Source organism: Notamacropus eugenii, chromosome 3, assembly GCF_028372415.1.
Source record: "Notamacropus eugenii isolate mMacEug1 chromosome 3, mMacEug1.pri_v2, whole genome shotgun sequence".
NCBI classification, from domain to species: Eukaryota; Metazoa; Chordata; class Mammalia; order Diprotodontia; family Macropodidae; genus Notamacropus; species Notamacropus eugenii.
In genome coordinates, this window is record NC_092874.1 from 348,484,865 (window position 1) to 348,499,527 (window position 14,663).

The 14,663-nt window shown below is 34.5% G+C and overlaps 1 protein-coding gene across 1 annotated transcript in view; it reads left to right on the forward strand.

The window, feature by feature from the left end:
- ALDH7A1 (aldehyde dehydrogenase 7 family member A1) overlaps positions 1-14,165 on the forward strand; it is a 38,951-nt gene extending 24,786 nt beyond the window's left edge. The window contains exons 10-18 of the mRNA XM_072597220.1: positions 303-344; positions 1,563-1,657; positions 3,339-3,423; positions 6,415-6,521; positions 7,520-7,636; positions 8,043-8,140; positions 8,805-8,878; positions 12,060-12,135; positions 12,735-14,165. Coding sequence (XP_072453321.1) covers positions 303-344; positions 1,563-1,657; positions 3,339-3,423; positions 6,415-6,521; positions 7,520-7,636; positions 8,043-8,140; positions 8,805-8,878; positions 12,060-12,135; positions 12,735-12,789 — 749 coding nt within the window. The 3' untranslated portion in view covers positions 12,790-14,165. The remainder of the gene's footprint in view (positions 1-302; positions 345-1,562; positions 1,658-3,338; positions 3,424-6,414; positions 6,522-7,519; positions 7,637-8,042; positions 8,141-8,804; positions 8,879-12,059; positions 12,136-12,734) is intronic.
- Positions 14,166-14,663: the final 498 nt, after the last annotated feature.

Consider the following 14,663-nt stretch of genomic DNA (forward strand, 5'->3'; position numbering starts at 1 on the left):
ATGTAGACTGTTTTCCTATTTTTTTTGGCGGGGTAGGGGGGATGAGGAGGGGTAGAAGTGAGAGAGAGAGAAAAAGGAAAGTTTAGAGTCTTTTACTTCCTAAAATAATTCAGGTGTGTCAGTGATATTTTGACATAGAAAAACTTAGCTTGGATTATTTTAAGTAAATTAGATTGAGTAAGTCAATAGAGGAATACAAGGTAAATATGGAAATATATTCATTCTTGGGGTAATGAATCTGTTGGGAAGAGGACCCCTGGGACACTAAAAACAAAAGGTCTTAACTTTTGTTTCTTTTTAAGGGAGAAGTTTGTTAGAGCTCGGAGGAAACAATGCTATTATTGGTAAGGATGATAGCATTTTTTTCTGGTTTATTCAAATTAACCAAATTGGTTACCAAATTATCCCTCTGAGCTGAAAGGAAATTGTAGAAGTTACCTACTCATTGATTACGGAAGTCTGTGTGTAGTGTTCATGTTTTTAAGACCTCTTGCTTGACCATAAAAGAAAATATGTACTGAGGGCAAGGATAGACTGGGAGGAAAAAATTAAATTGTCAATTAAGTTTTCTCAGGTTTTTCTTAATTTCACCTTCGTTATTAAGTTGCTATTGCATTCATATACCCCAATTTGTTCAACCAGTCCCCAAATCATGGACACCCATTTATCTTAATGGTTATTTGCTACTGCAAAAAGTCAACTAACTTCTTTTAGCTAAAGAGCTCAAGCTTCATTATCTCTTTTGTGACATTTATTGCTTTAGAATTTGAACACATTAGTTTGTTTCTAGTATTAGTTTGTCCTCATCTTGTTTGAGGAGGTAGAAATTATTGCTGGTGGACAGAATTAGGACTGATGGATAAAAGTTATAGTAGGCAGACTTAACCGGTTTATGAGGAAATAGCAGAATTGTATTACCTTAAGAAATAGCAGAGCTCTATTGCCTTGTAGAGAATTAGTCAGGAAATTGTCAAACTGTAGATAAAAAGAGGGATGGCCACGTTGGCTGATGTGGGGTCAGTCATCCCTAAACTGCTGCATAAGGTTTGTTTATCATTGTGATGGTTATCCTATGCTTTTAAGTAGAACCTTTCTTTGGTGGAATATATTTTTCTGACAAAAAAATTAATAAACTCATCCCTTTTTTTCCTAAAATAAGGAGAATTTCTGTATTTTAAAATAGCAATATTCTTGCTTTAGCAGGAGTGCAAATAGCTTCTATATACTGTGCTTGTAGTTGCTAAGTGACCACTGGTGGTTGTTCTGTCATTTGGTCATGTCTGGCTCTTTGTGATCCCATGGACCATAATTGTTCATGGAGTTTTCTTGGCAAAGATACTGGAAGGGTTTGCCACTTCCTTCTTCAGTGGATTAAGGCAAATTCTTTGAAAGAGTCACACAGGTAGTAAGTATTTGAACTCAGATCTTCCTTATTCTAGACCCAGCTCTCTATTCCTGAGGCTACCTACCTGTTTCCTGTTCATTCTAGTTAACAGTAAAGAAAATACACTGTTGTTTTTTTTATCTGTTTTGGCTTATTTCCTGCATACTTTTCCTCCAAGTTTTTGAAGATGCAGACCTCAATTTAGTTGTTCCTTCAGCTCTTTTTGCGGCTGTGGGGACAGCGGGCCAAAGATGTACAACTGCTAGACGATTGGTGAGTATATCTGTCTAAGTTACATGTAAATCAGTTTTGATACCCTAAGCCAACGTTGTTCCTTTTTTTTTTTTTTTTGATCCCAAATCCAGGGTCCATTGACTACTTTATAGTAAGGTGTTATAGTGCCAGCATACAAAATGAATTCTACAGAAAAAAATGATCAATGTCCCTAAAAAGAACAGTATAAATAAAAACTATTATATTGTGAACTGAACAGTGGGCAGTATTGGGTTCCTTTTATTTTTTATTTTTTATTTTCTTATTATTTTTTAATGTTTAACAATCACTGCCATACAATTGAGATTTTATCCCCCCCACACCTACCCCCCACTACCCTCCTCCCTCCCCACGACTGCATACAATTCTGTATAGATTCTACATATACTTTCCTATTGAGTAGGTTTTCACTATAGTCATGCTATGTAGTCAGACTAAAATAAATGAAAGAAATCGTATAACAAATCAGAACATGATACACAAACACATACACAAACATGATCTGCTACATTTTGTGAGTGACTTCCATATTCCTTTCTCTGAGTGTTGGGTTCCTTTTAAATAACCTTTTTTCTTTTTATAAAAAAGATATTTTGAAACTTTTGAAATTTTTGGGAGCTGTTTTCAGTTCATTCATGATTTCTTCTCTCTGTCAATGACATAATTTGGAACAAATGTGGAAATGCAGACTGACAACTGCTCCTGCAGGACCCAGCTACTGAAGATCCAGAAAAGAGGGTTCTTATAACCAAAGTCCTTGTCAAATGGTTCAATAATGAGAACTGGAAGTGATTTTGTCAGTGGAATTGATATTAAAGAAGAGGCGTTACTGTCTGGTTTGCCATTGAACCCTAAGGACCATTGGATTTTTCCATCTTACTTGTAGCTGAAACCTTTCATGTATTGTCTTCCCTATTAGAATTTGACTTAGTTGAGAGAGGGAACTGTTTTACCCTACTAATATTGTATATTAACTGCATCGCACATAGTAAAGCCTTAATAAATGTTTTTATTCATTTAGATAGAGATTCCTTTGCACAGAACTGGAAAGAAATTTGGAGATTATCTAATAAGGAAAGAGATCTAAAGAGGTTAACTGACTTGTCTAGTGTCATAACCAGAATTTAATTTCATTATATGAAATTTGAGAAATTTGGCTTCATTTCTGGGCAATTCCCAATAGCTAGATTTTGTTAGTGTATAATGTACCCTTGATTTGATACAATTGTCTATTCTTGTGTGATATTTATGATAGTATCTTTAACACTGTTGAAAATTTTGACTTGGTGCAAAATTTAAATGTAACATTCATCTTTATTTTTCTGGTTGGTTTTTGAAAGGTGGCAAACTTGACTTCCTTGGACTTCAAATTTTGCGCTAATTTTCACACAGAATGAATTATTATTTAAATGAAAACTGACATTGAAGTGACTGACAGTGTTATTTTACAAAGGACAAAAAGTCACCGTAACATTAAAAAAGAATAATATTAAAGTTTGCAAAGCTAGAATTCAAATTTTAACAAATGAAAAAAATAAACTTGTGAAATACATTTTTTATTTCTGTTCATTGTTTCTGGAAATTTTGAGTGGTGGAATCTTTAAATTAGAGGATGTTAAAAAATTTCAGAATGCTAAAAACTTTTCCAATTTTTAAATTTCTCATTTATATTTCTTTTTAGTTTTTGCATGAAAGCATCCATGATGAAGTTGTAGACAAGCTTAAAAAGGCATATGCCCAAGTTCGTATCGGAAACCCTTGGGATTGTAAGTATTTTTTCCTCTCTTTTGCTCTTGGATCCAGAGAAATAGTATTTATTACATTAAAGAAAGGTCTAATTATTCCTATGATTTCTAAGAGTTTTTAATAAAAATACTTGTATTTTTGTCAGAAGCCTTTCCAGTATCTATTGAAATAACCATATCTATTTTATTACTTATATTGTTCATATGGTTTATCAAATTAATAATTCTGTAGTTGTCAGACTAACCCTGTATTCCTGCTACATACCCAGACTGGTGCTAGTCCTAGTGTGTAATCTTTCTAATATGTTGTAGCTTACTTGTTAATATACTATTAAACATATTTTCATCACTATTTATGAGGAAAATTGTATAGTTTTCTTTCTCTGTTTTGTCTTCCCTTAATATCATATCCCCTATGATATTAAGATATTTGTATCAGAAGGAGTTTAGAAAGGTGCCCTTTTTTTCTTATTATTGCAAGCAGTTTATGTAGTGTTGAAAGTAACTGAATATTTAATAGAATTCACTTTTTAAAAATTTCAATTTTTTTTTGTAAAATTCTGAACTGTCTCCCTCCCTCCTTTCCCACCCCACACTAGAAAAGGCTACCATTTGATATAGAGATGTGTGTGTGTGTGTAAGACCATCCTATGCATACTTCTATTTATCAGTTCTTTTTCTGGAGGTGGCTAGCATCTTCTTTCGTAGGTCCTTTGTAGTTGATTTGAGTATTTATAATACTCAGAATAACTGAATTATTCAGTTATTCTTCAAACAAAATTGGTTAGTGTATACAGTGTTCTCTTGGGTCCACTCATTTTACTCCTCATTATTTCATGCAAGTCTTTCCATGTTTTTCTAAATTCAACCTATTCATCATTTCTTATGGCACAATAGTATTTCATCACCATCAGATACCACAACTTATTTAGCCATTCCCTAATTGATGGGCATCCCCTCAGTTTCTAGTTCTTTGCTACCAGAAAGAGAGTTGCTATGAATATTTTAGAACACAAAGGTTCTTTTCCTTTTTCTCTGATCACTTTGGGAAACAGACCTAATGGTGGTATTGCTGGGTCATAGGGTATATCCTGTTTTATAACTCTTCAGGCATAATTGCAGATTGCTTTCCAAAATAGTTGAATCCCTTTGCAATTTTACCAACAGTGTATTAGTGTTCCAATTTTTCCACATCCTCTCCAACATTGGTCATCTTCCCCTTCTGTCATTTTGGTCAGTCTGATAGGTGTGAGTTAATATGTCAGAGTTGTTTTAATTTGCATTTGTCTAATCAATAGTGACTTAGAGCATTTCTTTTTCACATGGCTATATATACATAGCTTTAATTTCTTCATTGGAAAACCGTTCGTGTGCTTTGACCATTTATCATTTGGGGAATGACTCATATTCTTATAAGTTTGACAAAGTTCCGTATATATTTGATATGAAACTTTTACATCTTATAATGTTTTCTCTTATTTATTCATAAATTCTTTTCCTGTCCCTAAGTCTGATAGTTCCAAAAGAAAAATTCCCTTCATGACAAAAGTGGCTATTCTTTTGGATCTTTTAAGTGGACTGAAGCCACTTGTCTTATTTCACAAAACCATAGACTCTCAGAGTGGGAAGAGATATCAGTGTCTCTCTAGGACTAGCCAAAATCATTTCTAAATAGAATTATTCTCTTCAGCCCTAAGGCCTACAGTGAGGGGAAACGTACTGCTAACTCTTGTGATAACTTATACTACTTTTAGAACTTTTTCCTTAAATGATGTTTAAATTTGTTTCTTAGTAACTTTACCCATTTTTCCTAGTTTTGTCCTTTAGGATCAAATATGGCAAATCCAATCCCTCTTTGAGATAATAACCTTCAAATACTAAAGATGACTATTGCCTTCCAACCCTATACCATCTCTTTTCTAGTCTGTTTTCCCTGTTGCTTTAATTAATCCTTATATTTAATGATCAAGAGGCCTTTTACTATCCTGGTTGCTCTGTATAGTTTTCTTCTATTTTGTCCCTAAAATGTGTTGCCCAGATCTGAACATAACTCTGCTGACCTAAATCTAGTATAACCAGGTTACAGTCCTAAATGCAGGAATGTGCTGGGAGTCATCTCATACTAGCCTGAGAAAGTCAGTTGTTTCAGTGTGAGCATTTACACTTTAGAAGTCAGCTTATTTCCTTATCAGGGCTTGATTTATTGTTTTGTATACACTTAGAAAATGTTGGAAAAGATGTTAATAATACAGATTAAATGTAGAAGTGTGTTATGTGTTTTCAGAGAGCTTCTTGTTGAATATTTACCAGCACATTCTTGACTAAATGTCAGGATTGGACGCGATGTTATTAGGATGAGAATTTAGGAGTCACAATGTGGGCCAAATGAAATTTCATATTAAAAAAAAACTTAATTATTTTGTGTGTACTTTTGTTTTATAGTGAAAACTATTTTAGTAGTAGATTAGTAATTTGATGGTTGTGAGGTTTCTTTTTAAATGTATGCTTATGGAGTGACTCCCTGGATGAAATTTTAGAGTTGTGGTTCATTTCCCTTAGGGGTTAAATGATTTGTTGAAGATTATATAGGTAGTTTTAAAGCTCGTGCTGAGAATAGAAGCTAGGTCTCCAACTCTTAATCTGGTGTTCTTTCTACTTATCATGTCATTCTTATAATCCATTGACTTTTCCATTATCTTTCCCAGAGTCTTTCTTCTAATTCCTGGGATTCTTGGCAGTGAAATATTAAGAAGATGCTGGTTCAAATAGTTAACTGTTAAAAGAATGAAGTTAGTTGTTGAGTTGTCATGCTAGCTTAGGTTAGCTATTGCAAATACTTTGCAGAGAGTTGAATAGTCTTAATGCAATATAACAGCTATCAGGCTATTCTGAGTAGGAAAACAAGGGAATAATCGATAATGTAATTAATTGTAAGGCATTAGTAAACTGTATTTTGTTATGAGTTGATGTCTTTGAGGGGAAAATCATTAAGAATTTCTTTTCTCTCTGTAGCTAATGTCCTCTACGGACCTCTCCACACCAAACAGGCAGTAAACATGTTCCTTGGTGCAGTGGAAGATGCCAAAAAGCAAGGTGGCATGGTGGTTTATGGTGGGAAGGTAAAGACTACAATTTCTATAATCCATAATGTCATGTGTTTAAAATGACCTCTCTTGCTGTCCATTATTTACTAGTGATGAATAAGACACAATTTACTTTTCTTGACCTCTTGTTTCCCTATCCTTCTTCACTAGTATTTTAAGGGGAAAAAAATCACTGCTTTAAAAAGCAGGTCTTTGTGTGATTTTATTTCACAGAATCCTGGAATCATTTAGTACACTTTGATGGGAGGCATAGAATACAGCTAGTATTAGCTTAATTATCGTCATCTCTTTCTCTTCATCTTCCCCGCTTGTATCTCTCCTCAGTTCCTGGTTCTTATTTCTTTCCCATCTACTTTATTCTATATATTCTTTTCCCCTGTCCTTCTGTCTTTCTTTCGAGCTCTCAGAGAAATGATGATAAAAATGGACAAAGGAAGTTGTAGCGTGATAGGAGGAATTATCTTTGTCAGCTATAACGTCAATTTCACTGGGTGTAGCCTTAAAAACCAATTACCAGGCTTTGAATGGACTTTGTAAAATAAGCTAAAATGGTAGTCATAATATTAGGAGGGAACTTTAATGCCAGCTAGTGCAGTCTTTAGGCAGTGCAGGAATATTTTTTCTGATATTCCTGATATATGAAAACTTAACAGTTTTCTCTTTAAAATATGGTTTTGCAATATCCAGAAGGTGACAACTCAAATTAATGTTGTGTTTATTATGTGTATCATTTACAATTTAATAATGGAAAGATACCTTTGGGACTGGAAGACCTTTTTTGAACGTCATACAAAGATTTAGCTTCTTTTCAGGCTGTTTAAAGAGAAGCTAACTCCAATGGAGTATGCTGCAGCCAACGTAGTTAAAATAGCATTTTCAATTTTTATTTGCAATGATTTTATTTTGGGATCATATTTTTCTCCTGACTGAATGTTTTTTTCTTTCATAGACAACAAATACTTGGAAACATAAAATGCAATTTTCTTTCTTTTTTTGTTTTCCTCTCCTTAAAGACTATAGATCGCCCTGGAAATTACGTAGAGCCAACGATTGTGACTGGTCTTGATCATGATGCATCCGTTGTGCACAGAGAGACATTTGCTCCTATCCTTTATGTTTTAAAATTCAAGGTGAAAACTGATAGTGCTTTTTCTTTCTGTGTTTCACTTTAATGTAAAAGTCTAGTTTTCCAATGAATAAATTAGGGAATGAGAAGAAAAGACTTAAATTTATAAAATGCTACTAGAGTAAATGTTCCATAGATCCTAGGTCATCATTCTGATTGATTAAAACCTGAAGATTCATAGTGAAATATTATGAGATGGTAACCCTGAAGGACTGAGATGAATATATGAATAAAAACTCTTACTCTTCAAACTCTTGAGTATGTATACAGTTAGCCAGATTTTTATACACTCACATACATATACGTTTGACTTAAGATGATGAAATTATGTTTATTTCAGTTTTAGAATGATAATTCACCTGTCTATATTGAGTATATTATCTAATTATTTGCATTCTTTATGTTTATAGAATGAAGAAGAGGTCTATACATGGAATAATGAAGTAAAACAGGGTCTTTCAAGTAGTATCTTCACAAAGGACTTGGGCAGAATCTTTCGATGGCTTGGGTATGTCATTATAGATAGTAAATATAGATTTAGGTTAAGGGGCAGCTTGGTGGTGCAGTGGATAGAGCACCAGTGCAGGAGTCAGGAGAACCTAAGTTCAAATCTCACCTCAGACACTTGACACTCACTAGCTGTGTGACCTTGGACAAGTCATTTAACCCCAATTGCCTCATCCTGGGTCATCTCCAATCATCCTGATGAATCACTGGATTCAGATGGCTCTGGAGGAAAAGTGAGGCTGGTGACCTGCACAGCCCTCCCTCACTCAAAACAAAGTCAAGTGCAAGTCATGTCATCATTTCTCTCATGGCGTGGTCTTCTTTGGCAACAAAGCATGAACACAATAGATTTAGGTTGGAAAACATAGTTGCTGAACAGTTTTTAATTTTAATTTTTTTCTGGTGATTCAGTTGGAATTAAGTGACTTTCCCAGGGTCACACAGCTAGTAAGTGTCAAGTATCTGAGGGCAGATTTAAATGAAGGTCCTCCTGATTCCAGGGCTAGTGCTCTATCCACTGTGCCACCTAGCTGCCCCTCACTGAACAATTTTTAAAGGTAGACATAGTTAAAAATTTTTTTAGCATAAAATATTTCATTTAGAAAAATAACTTTAAGGTACCATCTTCCCCACAGTAATGTCTATTATCCTTCTGTTTGATGTAGGCCTAAAGGATCAGATTGTGGCATTGTAAATGTCAATATTCCAACAAGTGGTGCTGAGATTGGAGGTGCATTTGGTATGTAGGGAATTGTTGTCTGCATTCTACGTGAGATGGGGGAAGAAATACTGGATTTTAGAAATGATTCATTAAAGTTTGGACTCTGTAAAGACCCTTGTAGAGATGGCAGGATGTGGGTGGGGATATTGCAAATATATACTGACAGACTAAGTTAATGTTTTTGGTTTTGCCAAGCTGCTTTTTTTTCTTCTGATATTTGTATAAGAGAAGACTTAACTGAGGAGGGAAGGGGCAGAATGTGATTTAAAGATAATAGGCTACAATAAAAATAGAAAATTAAATAATTAAATATTTCAATAAAAATAGAAATTAAAGGAAAAATATGATGTTCAGTATTCCACAGAGTGGCCAAGACTTTTAAGTTCTGTTCTCAGATCTGATATTTTAAAAGATCTAGGCAAAAAAAAAAATTGAAAAAGTGTACTTCAATTCCTATCATCAAAAATGGGTTTATTAAATATCAAATACTGTCTCTAAACATAGATATATTCAATGTTCGTTTTCACTACGGACTCCTTGTTTTTTCTCCCTAGTAACAAATCCAAATTCTAGACTCTCAGTTATAGTGATAGTGGAAGAAGCTAATAACAGTTTTGAACTTAGGTCAGAACCAGTCTCTGCCACCATTACCATCCCACCCCCTTTAATCAGCTTTTCTTGAATACCTTTAATGCTATTGCCATCATCCTAATCACTTAGACTCAAGCCTTGGAGTTGGAATAATCTTATTTTTCCTTCTACCTTACTACTCTGCACCCTCCCCCCTTCCCATCTGGTCATTTACTGAGTCCTATTTTTTTCTTTTTATTCTGAACTTAATGAACATCCAATAAAATGGATATTTACATATACATAATCAGGAAAAATTGTGTACATGAAATTGCAGATTTCTATTATATACAACTTGCTTTTCCACCCTACCTCCTATTCTCATCTGGTCATTTGCTGAGTCCTATTTTTTTCTTTTTATTCTGAACTTAATAAACATCAAATAAAATGGATATTTATATATACATAATCAGGGAAACTATTGTACATGAAATTGCAAATTTCTATTATGTACAACTTTTCAAATATATAAGTTCAAGCTCTAGTTTTTAAAACTGTCTTGCTTGTCTGTGCTTCTCTAGACTTCCTTCTATTCTCTGCATTTCTTACAAGAATGCTTCAATGACCATCTTCTTTTTTGGGGGGATGGGGTGTCGCCCCTTCCAAAGCCCACCCTGGAAAAAAGAAAAGGTCTTCGTAACAAATACACTTTTGTTGCATCCCGTTACTTCTTTCCCGCAGTGTCAAAGGAGGAGTTTTCACTCCTACTTTAAGTCCTTATTTTCAGCAGCTTCCTAAACCAGGTTCCCTCCTCTAATCTGCTCAGTCGTGCCATATTAATCTTCTTAATGCATGCCTCTGATTTTGTCACTTCTGCTTGTAAACCTTTAGTAATTTTCCATTTACTTACAGAATAATATCTAACTTCAAGACCTTCTACATTCTGATTTTCCAGACCTGTCCTACTAGGCATGTCTCATAATAAACTCTATGTACCCTGTTTTCCAATCAAGTTGGATTAATTACTGTTCCATAAATGTGTCCTTGTACCTTTTCTCATACTATTATCACTATCTTAATTGATACCCCCTATATTTTTAGCTGTTGAGCTGAGCTTTGAAGTATAAGTGAGGATTTCAGTGAGATCTCTTCTATGAAGTGTCCCTGATTCAGAAATCATCACCTTCCTTAGAACTGTCCTAGCATTTTTGTACTTCTATTATAACATATATTTTATCTTTTCTAAGAATAGAAATTTGTGTATGTGTCTCATTTTCTCTTTACCTTTGGTTCCTGAACCCACAGCACTAAACATTATTTCGGACATACTAGGTATTTGTTCAAGATGAATGGGGAGGAGGAAGTAAGGTACATAGAGGGTAGAGAGGAGGAGTGTACCATATCTGTTATGTTGGGGAAAGTAGGTGATGGTGATGGATCTTGTCTTAGTTTTATTTATTTTTTTAAGGCAAATTTCAACATTTATTGTGGTGACCAAAGACTAAGACTTTGCTACACGATGATTACTTAGTACAGATGATGAGTCATGCAAAGAGTACTCATAGAGAAGGATTACAGACCACTTAGTTCTTCAGTATGAAACTCACAGTACTTAAATTTCAGTATCCCTTTTTATACAGATCAATACTATTCAGCCCTGAAAGCATCACTAGTTCCCTTATTCATCATCCATTTTATTAACTTTCCAACTGTGATGTGCAAAAGTCTACTAAACACTGGACGAGGGAAATCTCTGTTTCCTTCAGGCTGGTTTGTCTCTTCCCTGTATAGGGCAGGTTCATTCCTGCCTCCAGGCTTTGGCTGACCCTGTAGCTTTCCTAGAATGCTTTCCCCTCTTTTCCACCTATTCAAAGCCTGTCCATCCTTAAGATCCAGTTCAAGCCCTACTTACTCTTACCTGACTGTTCCAGCCCACAGCGATCATTGCCCTTCCTGACCACTATTTCATGTTGGACTAGCCTTGTCTTTGCACCAATACTATAAGCACCTGAAGGGCAGGGACTTTGTTTTTTCCTGCTCTTGCAGCCCTTTGTGTCTTTTTTTCCATTATTTCCTTATATTCTTTAAAAAAAATTTTTTTTTAAAGCATTTACAATATAGCCCACAAATGAATTTTTTTTTAACATTAACCGAGACACAAATAATAACTATGCTAATTTCACAAGCTCTTGACCTAATTGTCTCCACACAATTACTGAGAATTAAAGGATCCTAACTTGTTGTTGTTGGTCTAAAGTCCTAAGCCTAATAGCTTAATTTTAGACTTAAACCTCAGATGTTCCCCTACCAACAATCTATAATTTAATGGATCTGGTATTAAGCTTACAAACTTTTTGACTATAGGAAATTGCCACTAAGAGTAGGGACATTGCAGGGAACCAATATCTCCCCAACTTCATGTCAGTTCCAGGCAGGATTAGATTGTCAACTTGCATTCAGCCATGCTTAAAGTCTGCCAGGTGTCAGTGGGAAAATTGAGTCAGGAGAATCCTACCTCAGCCCAGGCTGAACCTTGTCTTAGTTTTATATACTACTATACCCCAGGAAGTAAAATCTGTTTTGTTTTTTTAAAAGGTATCTGAATTGTGAAATTGCTTTGGTATTTTAGGAGGTGAGAAGCATACTGGTGGTGGCAGAGAATCGGGAAGTGACTCATGGAAGCAATATATGAGACGATCTACTTGGTAAGGATAAGACTAGGCCAGAAAAATATTGGAAGTAGAAGGTTATCTGGGGATTTCCTTCCCAGCTCTTTTCCTCACTCTCACATTATGTCAACTTGAATTTGACTCTTTGGCTTTTTTTTTCATACTTTCTCCAAGCTCAGAAATTGCCATTTCCCAGGGTGTCTTTGTATTCTGACTCTTCTTTTCCACGATGAGATGGGAGCAGTGCAAGTGCCCGTCTTCTGAAGCAAGTTGAGAGTTTACTAGCCAACAGAAAATATTGTCCATGGCTCACAGAAGTAGTCTTCTGTGTCCGGAGCACATAAATGGATCTTTAGGGAGATTCTGCAGGGTTTTATGGCTCATTTTTGATTAGTAATCCTTTCATACAGCACATGCTCTTTCCTCTGCTGTCTCACATTCTTCCACTAGCCCAACATCCTTGCCTCAGTGCAGTCAGCTATACCTTCCTCTCCCCTTACTGTGGGAACCTTGTCTGGGAGAATTCCTCCCAAGGAAAATCTGACTGTGTAGAGACATTATGCTTTTGTTAAGTCAGCTTTGTAAACCTTCAAGTTATTCTTCTAAAAAATTTTTTTTGCTTCTTTTTTCCCCAGCACCATCAACTACAGTAAAGACCTTCCTCTGGCACAAGGAATCAAGTTTCAGTAACTGTGTTTCGGGTTTATATGACCTCCACACTTAACTTTTTAAGATGATAACAAATTATGGGCCTCTTTTTGTTATTTGAAAGTGGAAAATAAAGTTGCAAAAGAAGCCTAAGGCATTTAGTGAAAGATGGATTGGAATTGCTCATCATTCCCATTTTCTTTTTTTAAAGGCAAATCTTGGATTTAAAATTAGCACATTCATTTGTCTAAGAAAAGTGAAAATTCGACTAATCCACTCTTTGAAAAGAAAACAAGTGTTAATAAACTTGAACAGTATTTGCAGGGCAGGGGGAAATGATAGCCATGTTTCTGATAATAGGGGTCTTAGATAAAACAAGTTTTTTAACCTGCCTATTTCTATAGTTGTTCCTATCACTTCAAGTGAAAACTTACTTACCATTTTAATCAGAGAATCTTCCAAACAAGAAATTGATGGTGAAAATCTCCTCGATTGTATTGGTCAGGATTATACCATGGTGGCTTGGGTTTTTGAAATATTGTAATGGGTACTGTTGATAATATGAAATAAATATTACTACATGTAGATTTAAAGGTATATATAGAATAGTCTCACTGTGATGATCATCAGTTTAGTCTTGAAATCATGTGGGTTTGTGGATTTCTAATGTATAGTTTATAGAATACAGGCCTCATATAATTCCTCCCCTCCAAGTTTATAATCTAGTGCAGAGTATCACTGAAATAAATCTTCTGTGGATTTTATAAAAAAATCTATTTTGATCACCCGGTTTTTCACTTTTTGTAATTGCAACTAATTGAGATTCTATGATTAAGGATTCCAGTATAAGTTTCTATAGGTTAGAGTGTAACTGTAAATGCTACAATAGTTATGTGAAAGGTTCTAAAAATATCGTGATAATACTAATATGTTGTATTTCAATCAGGCACACACATTTTCAGGTCATCTTTGTCAAGTCACCTTGATCAAGTTGGATTTAAGAGTTTTTCCTATAGGAAGATAAGCAGCATTCAGATGATTTTTCTAAATAATTGTGTATAGTTCTGGTTTAAAGATTGGCCTCTCATATTCTTTTGTGCAGTGTACAGTGGTTTTTCAAACTGTTGTGCCTAAATACAGATGGTATGTGTACTGGGGTTTGACGTTGCTTATATTTTTAATTGCTGTTTTTACCAATAACTTCTCAATGAGATATATTGCTTTTATGTTTCTAAAATGTCTTAAGACTTGAATTGCTGTGGCCTCTTGTATAGTGCTAATTTCGAGGTTTTTTTAAGAGGAGGATAAAGTTCCAATTTGGGACACTAAGATAATGTCATATAATGAACTTAAAGTACTTTCTAGAATGAATTGCCTAGCAATAACAAATAATTAAATATTTCCTCTTTTTGCTTTGACATGGACTGATTGTTTTAAATCAACTTGGAGGTAGAGCATTTCTGTAGGTGTGGAGAATAATAATATAAAAAAATGACCATTTGTTTCTTTTTTTAATAACATTTTTATTGATATCACCAAAATTTTTCTCATATACTTCCTCATCTCTCCAGAGATCCATCCTATAAAACAAATAATATTTTAAGGGCAAAAAAAGAAATATTCATGAAACTGATTAATACATAAAACTCCTGAAAATATGTCCAATGTGTCAAACTTGAAGGCTTTCCACCTCTGGAAAGGGAAGGTAGTGGGGATGATTTCACATGTATCTTTATTGGAGCCATGCTTTTCTTTGCAGTTTTGAACATTCACTTTTGATTTTTTGTCATTATATCCACTTATATTGTACTCATTGTGTATATTTTTTTTTTGGTTCTACTTGCTTTACTCTTCATCAATTCATATAAATCTTACGTGTTTTTTCTGTATCCATCACATTCATAATTTCTTATAGC